At 33.4% G+C, this 18106-nt stretch overlaps 1 protein-coding gene across 4 annotated transcripts; it reads right to left on the bottom strand.

The window, feature by feature from the left end:
* Positions 1-303: 303 nt before the first annotated feature.
* LOC136809754 (innexin inx3-like) lies at positions 304-17584 on the bottom strand. 4 transcript variants are annotated; one of them, XM_067066302.1, is made up of 3 exons: positions 17519-17584; positions 3334-3785; positions 304-2056 (listed from the first exon to the last, which is right to left on the bottom strand). In XM_067066302.1, exons 2-3 carry the CDS (start codon positions 3554-3556, stop codon positions 1065-1067), a joined length of 1215 nt encoding a protein of 404 aa, XP_066922403.1. In that variant the 5' UTR covers positions 3557-3785; positions 17519-17584; the 3' UTR covers positions 304-1064. The 4 variants fall into 4 exon arrangements, with proteins under 4 accessions (XP_066922403.1, XP_066922406.1, XP_066922404.1 ...); XM_067066305.1 differs by lacking the exon at positions 17519-17584 and adding an exon at positions 14734-14812; XM_067066303.1 differs by lacking the exon at positions 17519-17584 and adding an exon at positions 9470-9542.
* Between the last annotated feature and the right edge of the window lie 522 nt (positions 17585-18106).

An 18106-nucleotide genomic window follows, 5' to 3' on the forward strand; every position in this document is an offset into this window, starting at 1 on the left:
ATGAGAAAAAATCCCATTAAACCCCTGTAAATCAAATCAACTCACGTCAGTTAAAAATTGGCTGTCATTTGGAAATCCAATTAGCGAGAAGACACCAAATGGTTAGGAATAGTTGATTTGAGTAATGACTTTTAGACAGACATCTTGTTTTGCGGCAGATTAGTGAGCGATTAAAATCTCTTTAATTGCGTCCGGAACCTTTTATCTTATGACAAGCGGACAGGTTATAAATCATATTAAATAAACCGCCAACTAATTGTACAAAATAGGGAACAAATTGTGCTATTAAGGATTTTTTTGTAATTAAAATAGTTCATCTTTTCTTTTCTGGTTTTTAAAAAAGTTTGCTTACTCATGCCCTTGAATATTTACGCATGCGCTTTACAGTATCAATTAAAATTACAATCTGTCAAAAGTAGAAAATCTAGTAAATTCATATAATACCGCCTAAGGAAAAAACGGCCACAACGCTAATTGTAAGGTATTAAGTCAATGGAGTCAATCAGTGGTTAGGAACTGGAGATTCTTTTTGGTAATACTAAAATATTATAAAACACTGCGGCCATTATTGGCTCTATTGGTCATTGGCTATTTACGTGCTGTGCTTATTGGCAGCAAAAATCTACTAAACGAGGAAATTCAAGATAGATTGGTTTCTTAAAATTCTATGTTACAAAAAAGAGATTAAAAGTAGTAAAAAATGTTGACCTCGTAATATCTGAGCTCGTAATATCTGAGAGGTCATGAAATAAAATGCTAAAAGTTGTCTAAAATCTTTACATAAAATGATGTGAAAATACTTACTAGTGTCTTTAAAATGTGTTCGGTGAGCACCACATATGAATAAAATTCAGTACTAAAAGTGTTTTAAAATCCGGCAATTCTGTAATGTTGTAGAATTATGACGTCATGGTCGAACAAGATAACGTCAGCATTACGTAAGAGTTCGGTTGGTGTCCATATGAAAGTACATACAAATATCTACTGTGTGAAGCAGCTTTGATAGAAAAAATCCCTTAATAAATGTTTTTGTTTTGGTAATGGTGTGTGTAAGTGTAGGTATTTTACAATTGTGCAACATCGTTTAAGAGTTTTTGACTTGGTCCGTACGGGTTCATTTTTTGATCCTCAGGTGCATATCCGTTGTTGCCCTGGAAACGATCTAATCTCTCTTCCTTCAATTTGCGGATCAACCGACCGTAGACCGGCAAGTTTTTCTTACGGACATACTCGAGATATTCACATTCCCGTAAGGTTAAGGATTGGTAGACGCGTCTAGCCTGTGAGCCTTGAGATAAGAAACATGTGATGGTGACTAAATGGTCGACCACTTGCATGATGAATCCAATACAACTAACAATCATACCGAAGATGAATAAAAACCACAAGACAATCAAAACGTATTGGTATAAGACATTCTGAGAGATTTCGCAAACGAATTTGTGTGTATTGAACAAGTGGTGTTTGATATCTTTGCTCAGTTCCAAAACTTCACAGAAACCGAATGTTGGAAGCATGATTTCTCCAGGTCTCAATCGTTTGCGTCCAGCAGTATAATCATAAGCTTTGCTATTGCTTTGTTTGCTCCAGTTAATCCATTCGGTACCGTATCTTCGGAAGTCACCATTCAACAGGTTGTCCGTTGCAACAAAGGCAATCACGTTAACGACGAGATAACAAATCTTACAGAAAATGTTCGCAAATAATCTCAATCGCATGCGCATTGGGGGGTTGATCTGGTAGTTGAAGTAATTCTTGACAATTCCATCAATGTCTGGTTCGACAGCTTTGATGCTACTTTTCAAACTGATTAGATCTGTGTTGATGTATCGGAACAAGACATAAGGGAGATAATAAAGGAAACCAATGACAGCGATGTAGAAGGGAAACCATTGATATTGGAGATAAAAGGTTTTCTCCAATGGCTCACATTGAGCATTTGTTTCAGTTTCGCAAAGAGCACCATTCATCATACCATCTTCTTTAAGATTTCTTGGGATACCATAATAAGCCATCTTTCCTTGGACCATAGGTAAGTCACGGTAAACGTAGAAGCCTAATGAAAAGCAAAGAATTGCAAGTTTAATATCATCAAAATACGGACAAGAATGAGTCTAATATGATATTGAGTAATCATCAGATGTGACTGTACTGAGGTCTGAGAATGCACAATAGTGTACGTTTACATTCCTTGAAATTCCTTCTCTTGGGATTTTATGGAGGCTTTTAAAGCGTATAAAGGTGGTATTCTCATTCAATATCAAATTTTTGAATTTATGATAAATCAAAGATATCTATGAAGATTTGATTTCTCAATGTAATGGTTTTTTTTTCTGGTAAAGGTAAATTACAAAGAGGAAACCATAACAAACTGTGGTGGTTTAGGAGAAAAGGCTGAGGAAGTGACTATTTAAACGCATACTTTCAAAATGTGCTTTTAATTAAACGAAATAGTTGACGCAGAAAAAAGGAAATGACTTTGGAAAGTATAATGATGATAACGTAAAAACAGGAGGAAACGACCAAATTTTCGAGTTCAAGTTTCTACCGCATTAGCAGTTAAGAAAATTCTTTTGGCTATCGAGTACTTTGTTAGTTTTAGATGGAGCTTTATTCTGACTATTAACTGAGTCTTTTCATTTTCGGACGAAAATTCTCTCGAGAATATTGATTTATTAGTTGTGAATCTTTTTAAAAGAATCGATAAACTGACTTGAATTTTCAGGAAATTTTCTTATAAAAAGAAGGTAAATTTTTTCGCTTTACAATACACGCACTTTTGAATGATATAACTGTTTCGGCTGCTCTAAATAATGAATCAATCGTAAGAAAATTCAGTATAGTGTTTACAAATTTCGTGCTATTCTTTCTGGCTATTGTTCTTTCATTGATAAATGTTTTATTTAACAAGATTTTTCATCTTCATTTTCAAATTTAAATTTTTAAAGAGCGTTTTTGAAGAAGTTGCTATGACATTACACCACATGTTTTACCGTTATCTTTCGACATTTTTACAATTTAGCGGAGCAAATAAAATCGTCCGAGAAAAAGCAAATGTATACATATGTAAAAGCCACTAAACCCCTCATTAAAAAAAATCTTAAAACCTGTTAAAACCACCTATTTGAAAAAATAAACATATGATCAAATGACTATCAATTCTTTATCTTATCTCCGCTTAGCTAACCAAACTATTTCCCTTCAAATCTTATTCCTTGTGAATTTAAAATTGAGACAAAAAACTGCTACACATTCATCTACTGAAAATCTGGTAAATTTCAGAGATAAAAGCACCAAAGTCTAAACACAGTGTAAACAATAAATCATATATACCTTGAATCCAGCAAGCTTCATGGACATATCCTTTGTCAATACCAGCAGTGCCAGGGATGACGCATGTCATTGTATCTTTGAACCAATTCAACCCTAACAGCATGCTGGAGACCATTGCCATTTTGACCATGAAAATACGGTTAAATTGATCAGTTAGCGAATCATGACGGGCCTTAAATTTGATCTGTAGCAGACCTTTGATACTTCCAGTGATCATCGACATTTTGGTGGTTGCTGAGAGTTATATATCGACAAATCCAAGTTTTTGATTTTTTTGAAGAGAAGCGTCTCTCTTCTACTATTTCACACACGCAACCCCCTTTTGCGTTTCGTGTTACGACGTTTACACACACTGTTTGTGTATGTGCTCACCTGCCTTCTTTGCTGAATGGTTTTTTGGACACTTTAATTTTTTGCCGCGATTTTAGAGGTGCACCGGGTTGGCGAGTTATCTGAAAAAAGAAATAAAATGTCACATTTATTTCAGGGTATTCAATGTAGATACGGAATATGGAATATTAAATGTGATATGTGCATTATAGTATTTTTGATTTTCTAATCAATATCTGATGCCATTTATTCATCTAAACTACGAGTTGGAAACCCAAACCCTCTAAGATTATGTTAAAAAGAAACGGTAGAAGAATTTTAAAGCTTGATTTCTAACTTGGTAAAAATATTAAGAAACGCGCTAAAACTTTAAAAAGACCATGAAAGTAGACGTAAACTAAAGAAATATATAACAAAAAACTTTTAAACCCATTCATTTGGAATTTATAGTAAAGTTAAAGATACAAAAAGAAAGAAAGAAAGAAAGAAAGAGAAATATTAAAATCATGATTTAAAAACTCGATTTAAAACAACGTAATTACATTCAAATATTACTCAGGAGATTCAACAGAGAAAAAAAACTCGTCAAAAGTCTTTTCATTTGTACACGTGTAGAAAAGCCACTTTTAAATGGATTTAAAAGGATTGAATGATACCAAATATCGAAACCTCTGACATGATACGGAATTTTAAAAGGATCGAGAAAAGATTGTTTCATAATCATAAATAAAGGTAACCTCAAAATTCAAACAAAGGGCGTGCAGATAACTTATAATCTTGAATGGTACGATTAGATTTTCGAATACCAAGCAATTGTAAATCAACCAACCTCAAAAGTTTGTAAACCATACTATTTGTTTAATTGGTCATTTTTGAGAATGGTTATTTTAGAGTCTGCTAAATGACGTGCCCTACGTGCCCACGTGCCCTCATTTTTTTGACGTGCCTTCGTGCCCTACGTGCCTTACGTGCCTTCGTGCTCGCGTGCCTTACGTGCCTACGTGCTCGCGTGCCCTCCGAAATTTTACGTGCCCGACGTGCTTACGTGTTTACGTGCTTGCGTGCCCAAAGTTTTGACGTGCCCTCAAGTTTTGACGTGCCCTCAAGTTTTGACGTGCCCTCGAATTTTGACGTGCCCTCAAGTTTTGACGTGCCCTCGAATTTCGACGTGCTCTCAAATTTTGACGTGCCCTCAAATTTTGACGTGCCCTCCAATTTTGACGTGCCCTCCAATTTTGACGTGCCCTCCAATTTTGACGTGCCCTCCAATTTGGACGTGCAAATCAACCAAAACTAAATAAAGAACTTTTCTGATTGGTTGAAAAAAGAGAAAATATGTGAGACGCATGCTATTTACTTTTTATCAGCTGGCTCTCTTTTTATTTCAAGTTAGGGGATATAGTATTAATTATAAGAACTTTCTGAAATAGGAAGGAATTTTTTAAGATTTTAATAGAGGTATGGCATTAGAAATCCCTTCAAATCTTAAGCATCACATTGAAATACAACTTGAAATTTTGCACAAAGACAGTCTCATAGTTTTTTGTTTCCTATATAAAAACTTTTTTAATTCGATGCCAAATTTTTTGGAAATTTCTATTAAAAAATGGTGTATGTTGTCTCCACTTTAAGGAGAATATTTTAAGTAAAACATCATAAAGTCAGTGACGCTGAAAATCTTAAATCCGCTGACCAAAAAGAAAAGTTTCTTTAAACACCACATTTTCTTATACAAATTGTCTGTGTCTGCACTTTTAATTAAAGTCTGTTCACAATAAGTGTGCACTCTTTTTTCTTTTACCTATAACTTTTGAAGGAATTCTTCAATCTTTATAAGTTTGGTATCATTGGAAAGATATTAGTAAGTGGAACAATTTGAAATAAAAGTCTTTAAAAAAATCCTAAAAACGAAGATGAAAATGAAGAAGAAAAAAATGAAGATCTTGTAGAGAAGTGCTATAACTTTCATTTTCACTGGATTCTTTGATCTTAGGAGATCATCACTGTGAAGAAATTTCACTAAAATATTTATTCAATATAAAGTTATGATACAAAGTTAATAAGTGATTGACCCCAAAAAACAGCAGAAAACAGCAGAAAACAGCGTTTTTAGACGTCAATCAGCTTATAACTTTGCTTGATATCTTTTGACTGAATGATTATTTTTGAGAAATTTTTTCACAGTGATGATGTTCGATAATCAAGGATTCACTTCAGTGAAAATGATAGCTATAGCACCTTTCTACAAGATCTTCATTTTTTTCTTCTTCATTTTCATCTTCATTTTTAGAATTTGTTTAAAGATTTTTTTATTTCAAATTGATCCACTCACTAATATCTTTCCAATGATACCAAATTTATAAAGATTGAAGAATTCCTTCAAAAGTTATAGGTAAATGAAAAAAGAGTGCACACTTATCGTGAATAGACTTTAAAAAGAAAATAGTAAATCAACGAGTTTGGAAACTATTCTAGTCGCGAGTTAGGGAGTTGCTAGTTTCGAGTTGGGGAGTTAAAAAATTACCGGCTACCGAAAAAGAATAACATATATCAAAAGTACGATTTTGAAAGTAAATGTAATATGACTAATGAGAGTAATATATAACACACATAATACGTATAATACATATGCCACCTGTAATATGCTTATTGCCTTAAACACGTGCGCTGAGAGGTGAGAGCACGGAGAGCTATTTTCTACTGTCAATTCATATCCATTTATATTTCCTGCATCACATTGAGTATAAATATAATTCTTGATTAAAGTGACTTTAGAACCATTGTATTTTATAATGTGATCAAAATTTTTATTAAAAAGTGTCAATTCCAATGATAAAATGACAAAAGAAAGTGTCATTATTTTTCTAGCTCTATATAAGCTATATCTAAGACTTTTTTGAGGCTAAGATGACTGTCAACTTATATCCTTTTATACAATAAGCATCGCTTGCAGTATGATCAATATTTTTTGGGGAATTTGTTTGACAATAATTGTATTTAAAGATTTTGTCAATATTTTTACAAGAACGTGTCATGTTGTCAGCATTATGACAATCACATAACAGTACTTAGTATTTTGGCTTTGCTAGCCAGCACCTTACCATTTTCATAATCTTAAAGTCAATAATATGTTTGGTACTGGCTAATTTGAAATTTGTACTTTTGGGCTACATTTGTTTAAATTAGAAAATTTTCGGTCGCCCTAAAGTTTTACGAACTCCCCAACTCGAAACTAGCAACTCCCCAACTCCCAAACTCACCAACTAGAACATTACATAGACTCTAAATCAACGATATTCTTATGTGTAAATAAGCGACATTCGAAAACGATGGCTTTCGCGAATATATTCAAGGACTTCAAGGACAATCTTATTAAAAGCTGTGAAGCGTGTGGTGTACTCAATATGATGATAAGTAAATACGGTGATTTTTGATTTTTACTCTTTTGTCTTTTGTGTCGACTTTTTGCGATTTTTGTGTGCAAAACGAGGAACAGTTTAACTTCACAGAAGAATTCATAGGAGAGTCAAAATTCGAGGGCACGTCGAAATTCGAGGGCACGTCAAAATTCGAGGGCACGTCAAAACTTGAGGGCACGTCAAAATTCGAGGGCACGTCAAAATTTGAGGGCACGTCAAAATTTGAGGGCACGTTAAAACTTGAGGGCACGTCAAAATTCGAGGGCACGTCAAAACTTGAGGGCACGTCAAAATTCGAGGGCACGTCAAAATTCGAGGGCACGTCAAAACTTTGGGCACGCAAGCACGTAAGCACGTAGGCACGTCGGGCACGTAAAATTTCGGAGGGCACGCGAGCACGTAGGCACGTTGAGCACGTAAGGCACGCGAGCACGAAGGCACGTAAGGCACGTAGGGCACGAAGGCACGTCAAAAAAATGAGGGCACGTGGGCACGTAGGGCACGTCATTTAGCAGACTCGTTATTTTAATATTTTCAATTGAAGTAAAATGAAAAAGTGATTTCACAAACAAACATTTCTAAAATATGCTGACATTCAAAGAAATTGTATTTCCATTGATGTTTAGGTGAAAAAGATCATTAATCACAATGCCATCTGTTTGCGAAATGAATTGTTCTGAAATCAGTTACATCATTTACGAGAAATGATCAATTTCACCACAACCCTAATTCTGAATAAACGAAACAAATCAAAACAAAAGAAAATGGAAACAAAAAAAGCCAAAGAAACAACAACAACAAAAAACAAAGACGAAAAGTAAACAAAAACAAAAATTAACTCACTTTTAGAAAAAATAACAATTTGGACAACAGAACAGACTGTATGTCTGACCATAAGAAGGAGAAGTTCTAAACTAAGCAAGAGTCTAAAACTAATGGAAAAAAAATGAAGTCAATAGAACAAAACAACAATAAAAGCAATCAATTGTAAAGTTTTACAATAGAGTGTCATCAATGAAAACGATAAAATCACTCCGGTAATGACTGCGTTATACAATAGAGTCTATTGAATATGACCAACCGACGCATAATCGATCATAAACCATTCGCATAATGGCTGTTATTAAAAAGCACAAAAGAAGGAATGCTGAAAGCCATCTTATTTTAAAAGAAAAATGCTTCTTTAAGCATGCTACGATGATTTTTTTTATCGCAAATACAAATCTGACTAAGACGCAGTGAGATGGCACGAAAAGTCTAGATTTTTTATAAGATTATACGTTTTTTATAAGAACAAGCTATATAAGAACATGAGCCTTCGATGGCAAAAATGTTAAGAACAAGTTAAGAACATTTTAAAGCTTTACGGACTCTTAAAACAGCTAATTTTTTAGGAAAATGGACAAAAATACATAAAAAATGGGGAAAATAAGAACATGTTGTGAACACTTTTAGGCTTGAAACTCTCAAAAAGTTAAGAACATCCGGAGGCTTCAAAAATTTTCTAATAAAGAATGACGTGTATACACCAAAGAAAAGCTTTTTGAAGCCCTCAGAGTTGGGATGAGCTGGAGTTTTTATAAGATACTTCACTAATTGGTCATTTGAAGTGATAGAGATGACGCGTTCTTTAGAAAAAGTAACAAAATTGTTTTATTACTAGTTAACGACCAACCAAATCAAATAAGAGCTTGTAAAAACTCCAGCTTGTCCCTCAGAGTTGTCTCTTAGTGATCTGTGATCGAGTAGCAGTGACTTTTAAACAAGATTTCCATGTAAATGAATGCATAGACATATGAACAGTTAGTCATTGTGAGTCTTTCTAACTGTTCATATGTCTGTGGTGAATGGCAGCAAAAAAACTTTAAATTCAAACTTGTTCTAGACTAAGTTTATTTGCAGGTTGAATGTATCAGAAAAGTGGTGGTCTTTCTTTTATATTAATCTAATCATTTTTTGAACTGATAAATTGGATAAATACATCGTCCTGATAAAATGCGACTTTATATGGTTAGCAAAAGGTTGGAAAGTCTGACCACAGCGTATGGTAGAAAGAAAACAGTCAGGAATTTACATCAAAATGAATTGACAGATATTCATAAACATGTTTTTTATAAAACCAAATAACTACATAAGCACATAAAGCTTTGATAGCCAAATTATTAAGAAAAAGTTTAAGAATATTTAGAGTTTATGGAATCTAAATTTAGAACACCCAATTCCATATAACTACGAATTTCTTAGGAAATTTCACAAAGAAAAATACTCACAAAATGGTGAATTAAGTACATTTTTAGGCTCAAAAAGTTGAGAACATATACGAAGGCTTCAAAAATATTGACAAACATCATCACATTTGAATTTATGCCAGTGAAAAAAGCCCTTACCTTCACAACTCTTTCGGACACCAGACAATTTAGTGCGCTAATCTGATCAATCAAAATAATTTTTTTTCTTTTCTTCGTTCTAATTTGCTCTAGAATTTATACTGATTAAGAAAAATAATTGGCGCTCTTAATTGAAAAATAATGACATAGCAAATTACCGAATCACATTTTCATGAAATCAAAAAGAAATGCAACTCATTAAAATAATTGAAATACGTTACTCCATTGCTTAATCATTACATTACTCTAGAAGTTTGTGCTATAGTCAATATAATATAGTGTATGAGAGAGAATATCATTTTTGTTTTTGTCAAATTGAGTTTTTGTCAAAAATCGCTGTCGTTCAATTAACAGTAAATGTACCCTTTGAAGGCTATTTGTACAGCTTCGCAACCGTTTTAAAGTTTCGGTCTTTTTCCCCTGATGATGCGTAGTAGTATAGGAAGGCATTTCGCAAATATCAGAGTAGGAAGATATGTATGAGTATAGATTTGAAAATGTAAGAATTTGATCTTTCAAATTTTTTGATTTTAAGATTCATAAATTTTTTTTCTAATATATTGATCAATTAAAACTGACGGATTTATCCCGCTGAAGCGCCCCTTTCATGTGTCCCAATAGCTCAAGCAACAAAAATCTTTAAGTTCCTTACATTAAAAGGCTACAAAGTAACAAAAGTAAATCATAATGTGAAATTTTATAGCATCGCAACTCAAAGCGAAAATGCACAATACAAACTCATACAGTACAGGGTGTCCCTAATTAAAGTATCGAGTTTGAACATGCGATTGAGTAGAAAAGTTTGTGTGTGTTATCGCTAAAATATAAGAACGTTCTGCATCACACAGGCTTATTACAAAAGGTAGTTACAACGTATAAATTAATCGTAATGACAAAGAAAAAAGAGGGAGAGCTTAAAATACAATTTTGTGAACACGCACATAAAACTTTCTACTCAATCGCATGTTCAAACTCGGTACTTTAATTAGGGACACCCTGTAGTGTATAAACTCAAGAAAAATAAAAATCGTTTTTTGTATCTTGAACCATTGTCACAAACGTATCTACTCTTCTGTTCTCGTCCTCTTGCCTCGTGCGTTTTCTAATTTCTTTAAAACAAAACATTTGAATTCGAACAAATCATTCGAAAGCGCATTAGTAAAATGCAATGTCTTCTTTTTTCTTTATATATTGTGAGTAGGGCAGAAACGGTGCATATCCCACACTGCACAGCTCCATGTGATGTCTTTTGGCCAACAGAATCGCTAGAATCTTACTGAAGATATCGAAGATAAAAGGACTGTTTGCCAAAATTGAGCTTCTCGTTTTCCTAAAAAAATCGTTCTTATAAGATAAGAAAACCTTGTACGAAGAAGCATTAACGAAAGGGAAAACAGGGTCAAAGATATTGAGGCTAAGGAAACAGGAAAACGAAAATAGCAAAACAACATATTTTTATGAAAAGACAAAAAGAACAAAAAAGCTGAATGCAACGTAATAACACAAAAGAGAAAGCATCAGCGTTTTTTCTCGTAACGTATGGTAATATTATGACATGGTACATAGTACAAAGTGAAATAGTGACAATTTACACCGACCAGTTAAAAGAGATCAATTAAATACTCTCTAGGGTGATACTCTCTAGCAATGCTTTCGTCAGAGTTCGATAACAATGTTAGAACGAGTTTATGAATGGCAAAATACGTTTTGTTTGTGTCATAAGATGACGAGTCATGAGTAAAGGTATACAGTGCGAGAAAAATTTGTCGTGGGATCGAAAAGTGGGACAAATGCTCTAAGGATTTCCACGAGAAAAAAAACGTTAAATTTTTTACAACAGTTTTATGAGAAGAATGAAGCTCAAAATTGCCAAAAAATAAGCACAATTCTTCTATACTTGGAATTGCTGAATTTGAAGCAATTTAAAGGTCAAAGTGGTTAAATTGGTTATAAAGCCTTTAATACCTCAATTTTGATCAAAAAGGATAAAAATAATTACAGGCTCTTATTTCACGAGTAAAATTATGCAAAATAGAAATTTAAACATTCTTTCAAACTCTAGAACAGAATTCGACCCAACATTTATCCGACGAATTAATAAAGCAATAATTTTTACGTCAATTTCCCGATACGAAAATGAAACTGAAAAGTTTCTCCATTAAGTAAGAAACAGGTCAGTTTTGAGATTTGTTTGAATCAAAACATCAACTATGAAAATAGTATCTGAGAGATTGGTATTTAAACTTCTCCTTTACAGTAGTATAAAGGTGGGCTTTGCCAGTATTGTAAGTTCAAAGAGGAAGAAAGTGAGAGCATGTTGCCATGCTACCTAAAACATAAAATATTTTTCTCAAAAAGAAGAATTTCTGTGAGACATCCAACTCGCTAACGAAAATACGTAACTCCTTTTTACAATCAATCAGCAAATCAGCGTGTTTTTATATTTTCTGCAATTTAACATAAGATGCGATTGGTGTCACCGTTTTTAAAATGTACTGGATTTGTAAATTGCTTTATCAGACCTATTACGGGTAGATATGAGGTGGTCTTTAGCGAACTTGATTTTTAAAAATTTTGTCCCTTCAAGTTCAACACCCCCAGCTCACAAATCCGGTAAGATTTTTTCAGCCAGTGGGGATGAAAATGACGGACTGAAACTCGATGGGGATTGGTATTCCCGTATTTTTAATGGCTTGGGATTTTAATTCTTTTGTTTTCAAGTCAGAAAGTTCAATGGGGACGGGAAGAAAATCATCATATTTTGCAGTGAGGATTGGCTTATCTGATTATTTTCAGTGGGGGCAAAAATTGGAGGATAATTTTCCACCGGGGACGATACTTTGGACGATTTCTCCAGTGGGAAGGGTTCCCAGTGGGCCTGTGAGAACGGGGTGTAGTTTAGAAATGGGCAAAATTTATTACTAGTCTATGGTCGATGTTATTCCCAACATTTTCTGAACGTTCAAAAAATGAACTCTGTAAATTCTCTATATATTTTCTCACAGAAAACAACGAACGGTCGAAGGTTTATGTAACCTCAGGAAGCAGTGCTTTTCTTTTCAATCAAAAAAGAGAAAAGTATCGGTAATTAGTCTGGATTACAAATAGCAAATGACTTTTGTAATTAAAAGATAATATTGACCGTACAAATTGGATAATAATGGATCAAGAGTATTGGACGTCCTTTGAACGTCTTTCAAAGGTCACAGGAAGGACATTCAATTACTTTTTCAGACATGCTTTAATATCATCATGCTGCGTAGAGTGAAAACAAAGTTGGAGTTCGAAAGGGTATAAAAGGGTTTAATATATCAATACAGAGTTCTGTTCATCTTTTTGTTCGAGATTAAGAAGAAGCAATATTTAAGGAGTACAGACTAACGAAATTAGTTCCATTCCAAATAAAGAGATATTCGAAATAAAGAGTAGTCGAGGATGGATAAAGAGAAATAGTGAGAGCTACAATGTTCTTCGTGTGCACAGACTTGTTAAAAGCAAACTAAGTTTTTAAAATGATCAATTAGGTCTATAAGATCACAGAAACGAGTGGTATGAAAATTTTTGACCATTTTGCTGGTCCCCATGTGACGTCATCACTTTTGCTTAAGCTTGAAAATGAAAGTGAAAATTAGAAGCTTAAATATGGCTCAAATGAAAGATATTTATCCAAGAATTCCCAAAAATATCACAACATATACCTGAAAATCTATATTTGAGAAGCTATAAAGGAAGACAGCTCAAAAAATGACGTCATCGATGACGTCATCGGCAATTAAAAAATCATCGGAATCGAAAAATTTTTGTTTGATTTGAAAAAGGACCGGCTTGGGAACAAAAGATATTACTACGGAAAACATTGAAATTAGGTATATGTTGTGATATTCTTTGGAATCCTTGGATAAATATATTTTATTTGAGCCATATTTGAGCTTCTAATTTTCACTTTCATTTTCAAGCCCCATCAAAAGTGGTGACGTCACATGGGGACCAGTAAAATGGTCAAAATTTTTCTCACCACTCATTTTTGTGATTTTATGGACCTAATTGATCATTTAAAAAAGATAGTTTGCTTTTAACAAGTTTTTGCACACGAAGAGTGTTTTCAGAACATAGTGGCTCTCACTAAAACGACAGTGCTATGATGCTAAGATAAGATGCTGACAATGGTCGAACAAGCAATTCCCAATTCTACCTACTTACAGAATCAGAATAAATACAGTAGTGGTACACGTTTTTTATAGAGACAAACTATATAAGAACATAAGGCTTTAAAGGCCAAAATATCAAGAACAAGTTAAGAACATTTTAAGGCTTTGCAGAGTCTAAAACACCCAATTTCTTAACAAAATGGACGAAAATACTCACAAAGTGTTGAAAATAAAAGGCTTGAAACTGAAAAAGTTTAATTTTAATTTTTTTTATTTTCCTTTTTTTCGTATTTTTTTAATGTTGGTCTGACGGACATCCAAAGTGTTCAAAATGTTTGGATGTTCTTATAAATAATGTTAACAGATCAAGTTAGAATAAGCAGTACCCCGTTGGTAAGTCATCCAACGTCTAAGCTTGACCAACTGCTCTCTTAATTTCCATCTACACGAAGAAGATTATGATTTAAAAACATAATTAAAGAGGCATTTTCCAGAAAATAACTTTTGACATAATTATGTCACCATTAACGTTACTCTTTGATGAACGAGAAACGGAAAAACATTAAGAAACTTAGAAAGCAATAAATTCTATTTTTGAAGAAGCATGTGATTGGAAGTAGAATGATTGTCCGGAATATCTTGAGAAGTAAACACACACAAAAAGAAATCAAGGAAGTTGGTCTGTGTATGTATTTGAAAAATATGCAATGTCATTCTTGTATGAGAACAAATTTTTTCTTTGTGTATGACAAAACAGAACAAAACATAGAAGTGACAAAACAGAACAAAACATAAAAGTGACAATTCCCAAGAACAAAGTAATCAAAAGATTTCGATTTCGTGAAATTTTCTGAAAGGCTACATATAATCAATAAGATTTATGGAGTGAGTGATAGAGTTTTAATTAAAATGTCCAGAATAAATATGTATAAAGTTAGAATGCCAATCTGCCGCAGAAAAACAAAAGAACTGAAAATATTCGAACATTCGATCGAATCTGAACAAATGATAACTGTTCTTATAGAAAGCTCAAGTTCATATCTAAACCAAAGTATTGAGTGACTTTGACCGTACTGAAAATATAACACAAAAAAGAAAAAACAAAAAAACACTTACAATGTTAGATTTGGTATATGTTCATTAAAAAATTGATTCCAAGTAAGAATTTGATTTTGATTGTTCAAAGTTCAATCCTCAACTGAAACTATGAAACTCAAAGCGTATAATAAAAAGATCAATGACTCAATAAAAAACGCAATTTCGAGAAAAAAATATTTTAAAACGTGTAGCAGATAATCATCGTAAAACGTGCACTATAAACACCGCATTTTATTTCGGACAAAAGCGTCATTAAAATAATTAAAGCCAAATACACATTTTTTTGTAAGAAAATCAATGATTCTTGAAACTTTTTTGAGTTCAAGCCACTGACCTTTAATTACTCTGGACCAAGTTTCTCAATCTCGGCCAAGTTTCTCAATCCCGGCCAAGTAAAATCTTTGATCAGAGTTTTTTGAAAAGTGGTACCCTAATGTCGGCACTACTCAATAGCGGTGTGAATGTATCGAGAGTGCTAGATCTACTATATGTAAAGGTCAGTGGAAATGTTCTTAAAATATTTAATATTTCAGCACTTTCGGTGTATCTATATATTAATAGCCGTAGTCTGTATGTGTGTTTGTGTGTCACTTTCGTTTTCGAACGCAATGTTTTGTTCTTTTACAAAATGACTTTTGCTTCTTGCTCCACAAATGTGTTAAATTAGATTCGCGCCGTTTTATAAAGACTTTGAGTTGTTCGATAAGTTTGTTTTGATTGATAGATTATAATATCTGCCCAGACGTGCCCGAGCCCGCCTCTTATGTTTTTTTCTTTTTTTCTCTCTATTCTTTTGTTTTATGTTTTCGAATGTAATTAACGACCTTATTTGATTTGAGACATTCGAATTCGTTTCAAAACAAAACAAAAGAAAACCTTTCAAACAAAATCTGTTTTAGAAAAGAACAAATTTAAAACATTTAAAACATAAGAATCACAAGACAAGTTTGTTGGAACAACTAAACAGCAACATTAACAATACATTCAAAAGGCGGTAAAAACAAGAGATCTTTCTTCGTAAAAAGGGACTTATAAACATCTATGTCGATAATTATATTGCTGTAAATCTAAGTCATTCATTGTTGAATTCGAAAAGTTATGACAAAGGTGCCTAGCTGCCTGACTTTTGGCCCTTGGACCCTTAGCGAGACTAGAGAGAAGAAGAAACAAGCGAAATTTTGTGAAGTTTACTTCCCTTATTGGGACTAATTTGATTAAATTTCTATCTTTCTGGGGGTAAAAAGATTTTTTTCCCTATTTTTACCGACTCTTAGTGGGACTGAAGTTTGATTTTCTGATTTTTCCAACCCTTACAGGGACTGCCATTTTAAAAAAGGCATCCTTAAGAACGGCTCATGCCCGTATCCTTCTCTTGCCTAAGTACCCACGGGCTGCCTTTTTTCGACGAATCTCGTGTCATGTCTATAATTTCACTCCTCTTATCTTGACATCAAAGTTTTCCTAATCATCAACAAGTACGGCAAATATAAAGCGAGCGAAGCGAGAAAAAAATCTAATTGCAAAGCCTTTTCGGACGTCGCAGGTCGCCGGTATGGTATAGTTTGAATAACGCCCTTTCTGATCATTTTTGCAACAATTTAAAAATATTTTTCAAAATATGGTTAAAAGATACGTGACCTGGGAGGGACAGAGTCAAACTTTGAAGATAATTTTTCCCTTTAATTTTGACTTCATCGTATTTTAAGCCAGCTTCCCAACATCCAAAGGACTTTAAAATGCGTTCAGCAACAGCTAAACCGGCGTGCGACGCCGGGTACCGGCTAGTTATTGTATATTTTCCTAAGGGATTGCATGTTCTAGAGATCGCAGGGCCTTAAAGAGTTCTTTAAATGTTCTGGATTTGTTTACCTTTGAAGCTTCATTTTCTTACAAAATTTTTTCTTATAGAAGAAACTTAAAGATAATGATAAAACAAGTTTGGTGTGTAGTGGGTGGGTTGTACTAATAGTGTAGTTAACTTTTTAATTGCGTGGTCATTAATATCTAATCAATATAAATAATAAGAACTAACTATAAAAAATTATGACAATTAATTTCATTTTCAATGTTTCAAAGTTCAAACCAGGAATCCGTTGATTGTCAACATTTAAAATTTCACTTTTTTTAACTTCAACGGAAATCTTCGAAAATTTAGTAAATACAATGCAATGTGATTTTCCCAGTCAAACTAAGCGAACAATGCACCCTTGCATCGAGCGAAGGTTAAACACATAACTTTAAGCCTAAAAAAATCATATTGGATCAACTAGTCTGGTATTTGCATTTAGATATAATGAAATTCGTCAGGAACTTGCTAATCAAATCAAACTTGGTAAGCGTCAGCAATTTCAACATTGTCAAAAAATGATATTTGACATGAAAAAGATGAACTGTATAAAACATTAAAATTATCTTTCGAAAGCGATACGGCGATATCAATACCCGAGATAAGAACGCAATGAATTGACAAGAAACAAACACAATACTATTAGAAAAAAAAAGTACTAAAAAGCCGCAAAGATATTTTTCAGTGGGGATTTTGTGAACTCGAAATATCTTTCTTTTTGATACAACAATCGACAAATACCTCGAGCATTCAGAAAATTTTTGTTCGCCCGGGGTAAACCAAGCGTTCTGACCATCGAACCATCGAACCATTTGTAGTTTTAGTATCCAGCTAAATTTTTTCAAAATTCAAAATTTTCCGGGAATCAGATCCAGGTCCATAAAAAACGTGAAAATAACTCTTATTAATAACGTCAATATAAAAGCTCAGTAAAAACAAAGGAGACAAAAATCTTACCTTCAATAAGTTTGCTGAATTGAAATTCGTGGTATCGGTTCCTGCAGAAGAGCGTGCCAATCTACAGACAGTCAATAAAAATAGACAGTTAAATAATACCGAATGTTATAGGCGTGATGAGAAGAAAAAAAACGTTTGAAAAATACTATATGACAAGTCAATGGAAATCCTATTTTGTACAAAACGCGGATGTCGCATAAATCTTATAAAAGATAGTGTGCACGCAATCGAAAGTAACGTTCAAAATATGTCTTAGAAAATGTTTTAAGCTTGTAAAGAACCTAATTGCGTGTTTCATTCATGGAAGGAAAATAAAAAGAGAAAAAACTTGACTAGTACCTTGTCTTATTATTACCGTCTTTAAATTAATTGTTTTTCTTCTTTGTTTCTCATCGGTGGTTTTCTCATAGCGTGCGTGTTAACGAACAAATGGCTTGCAATGAACCGGCTTTTAGGACCACGAGCACGATTTCAAATTCTATTGTCTCCACAAATTAGATGTAGTCTTTTTCGAATAGAAGATTTAAAGATTTCCGTGAACGTTAGATTTCGAATTCGAATGTAACTTAAACTCCGTTCTCTGAATCT

This window comes from Clytia hemisphaerica, unplaced genomic scaffold (assembly GCF_902728285.1).
Source record: "Clytia hemisphaerica strain Z4C2 unplaced genomic scaffold, Clytia hemisphaerica genome assembly, whole genome shotgun sequence".
NCBI classification, from domain to species: domain Eukaryota; kingdom Metazoa; phylum Cnidaria; class Hydrozoa; order Leptothecata; family Clytiidae; genus Clytia; species Clytia hemisphaerica.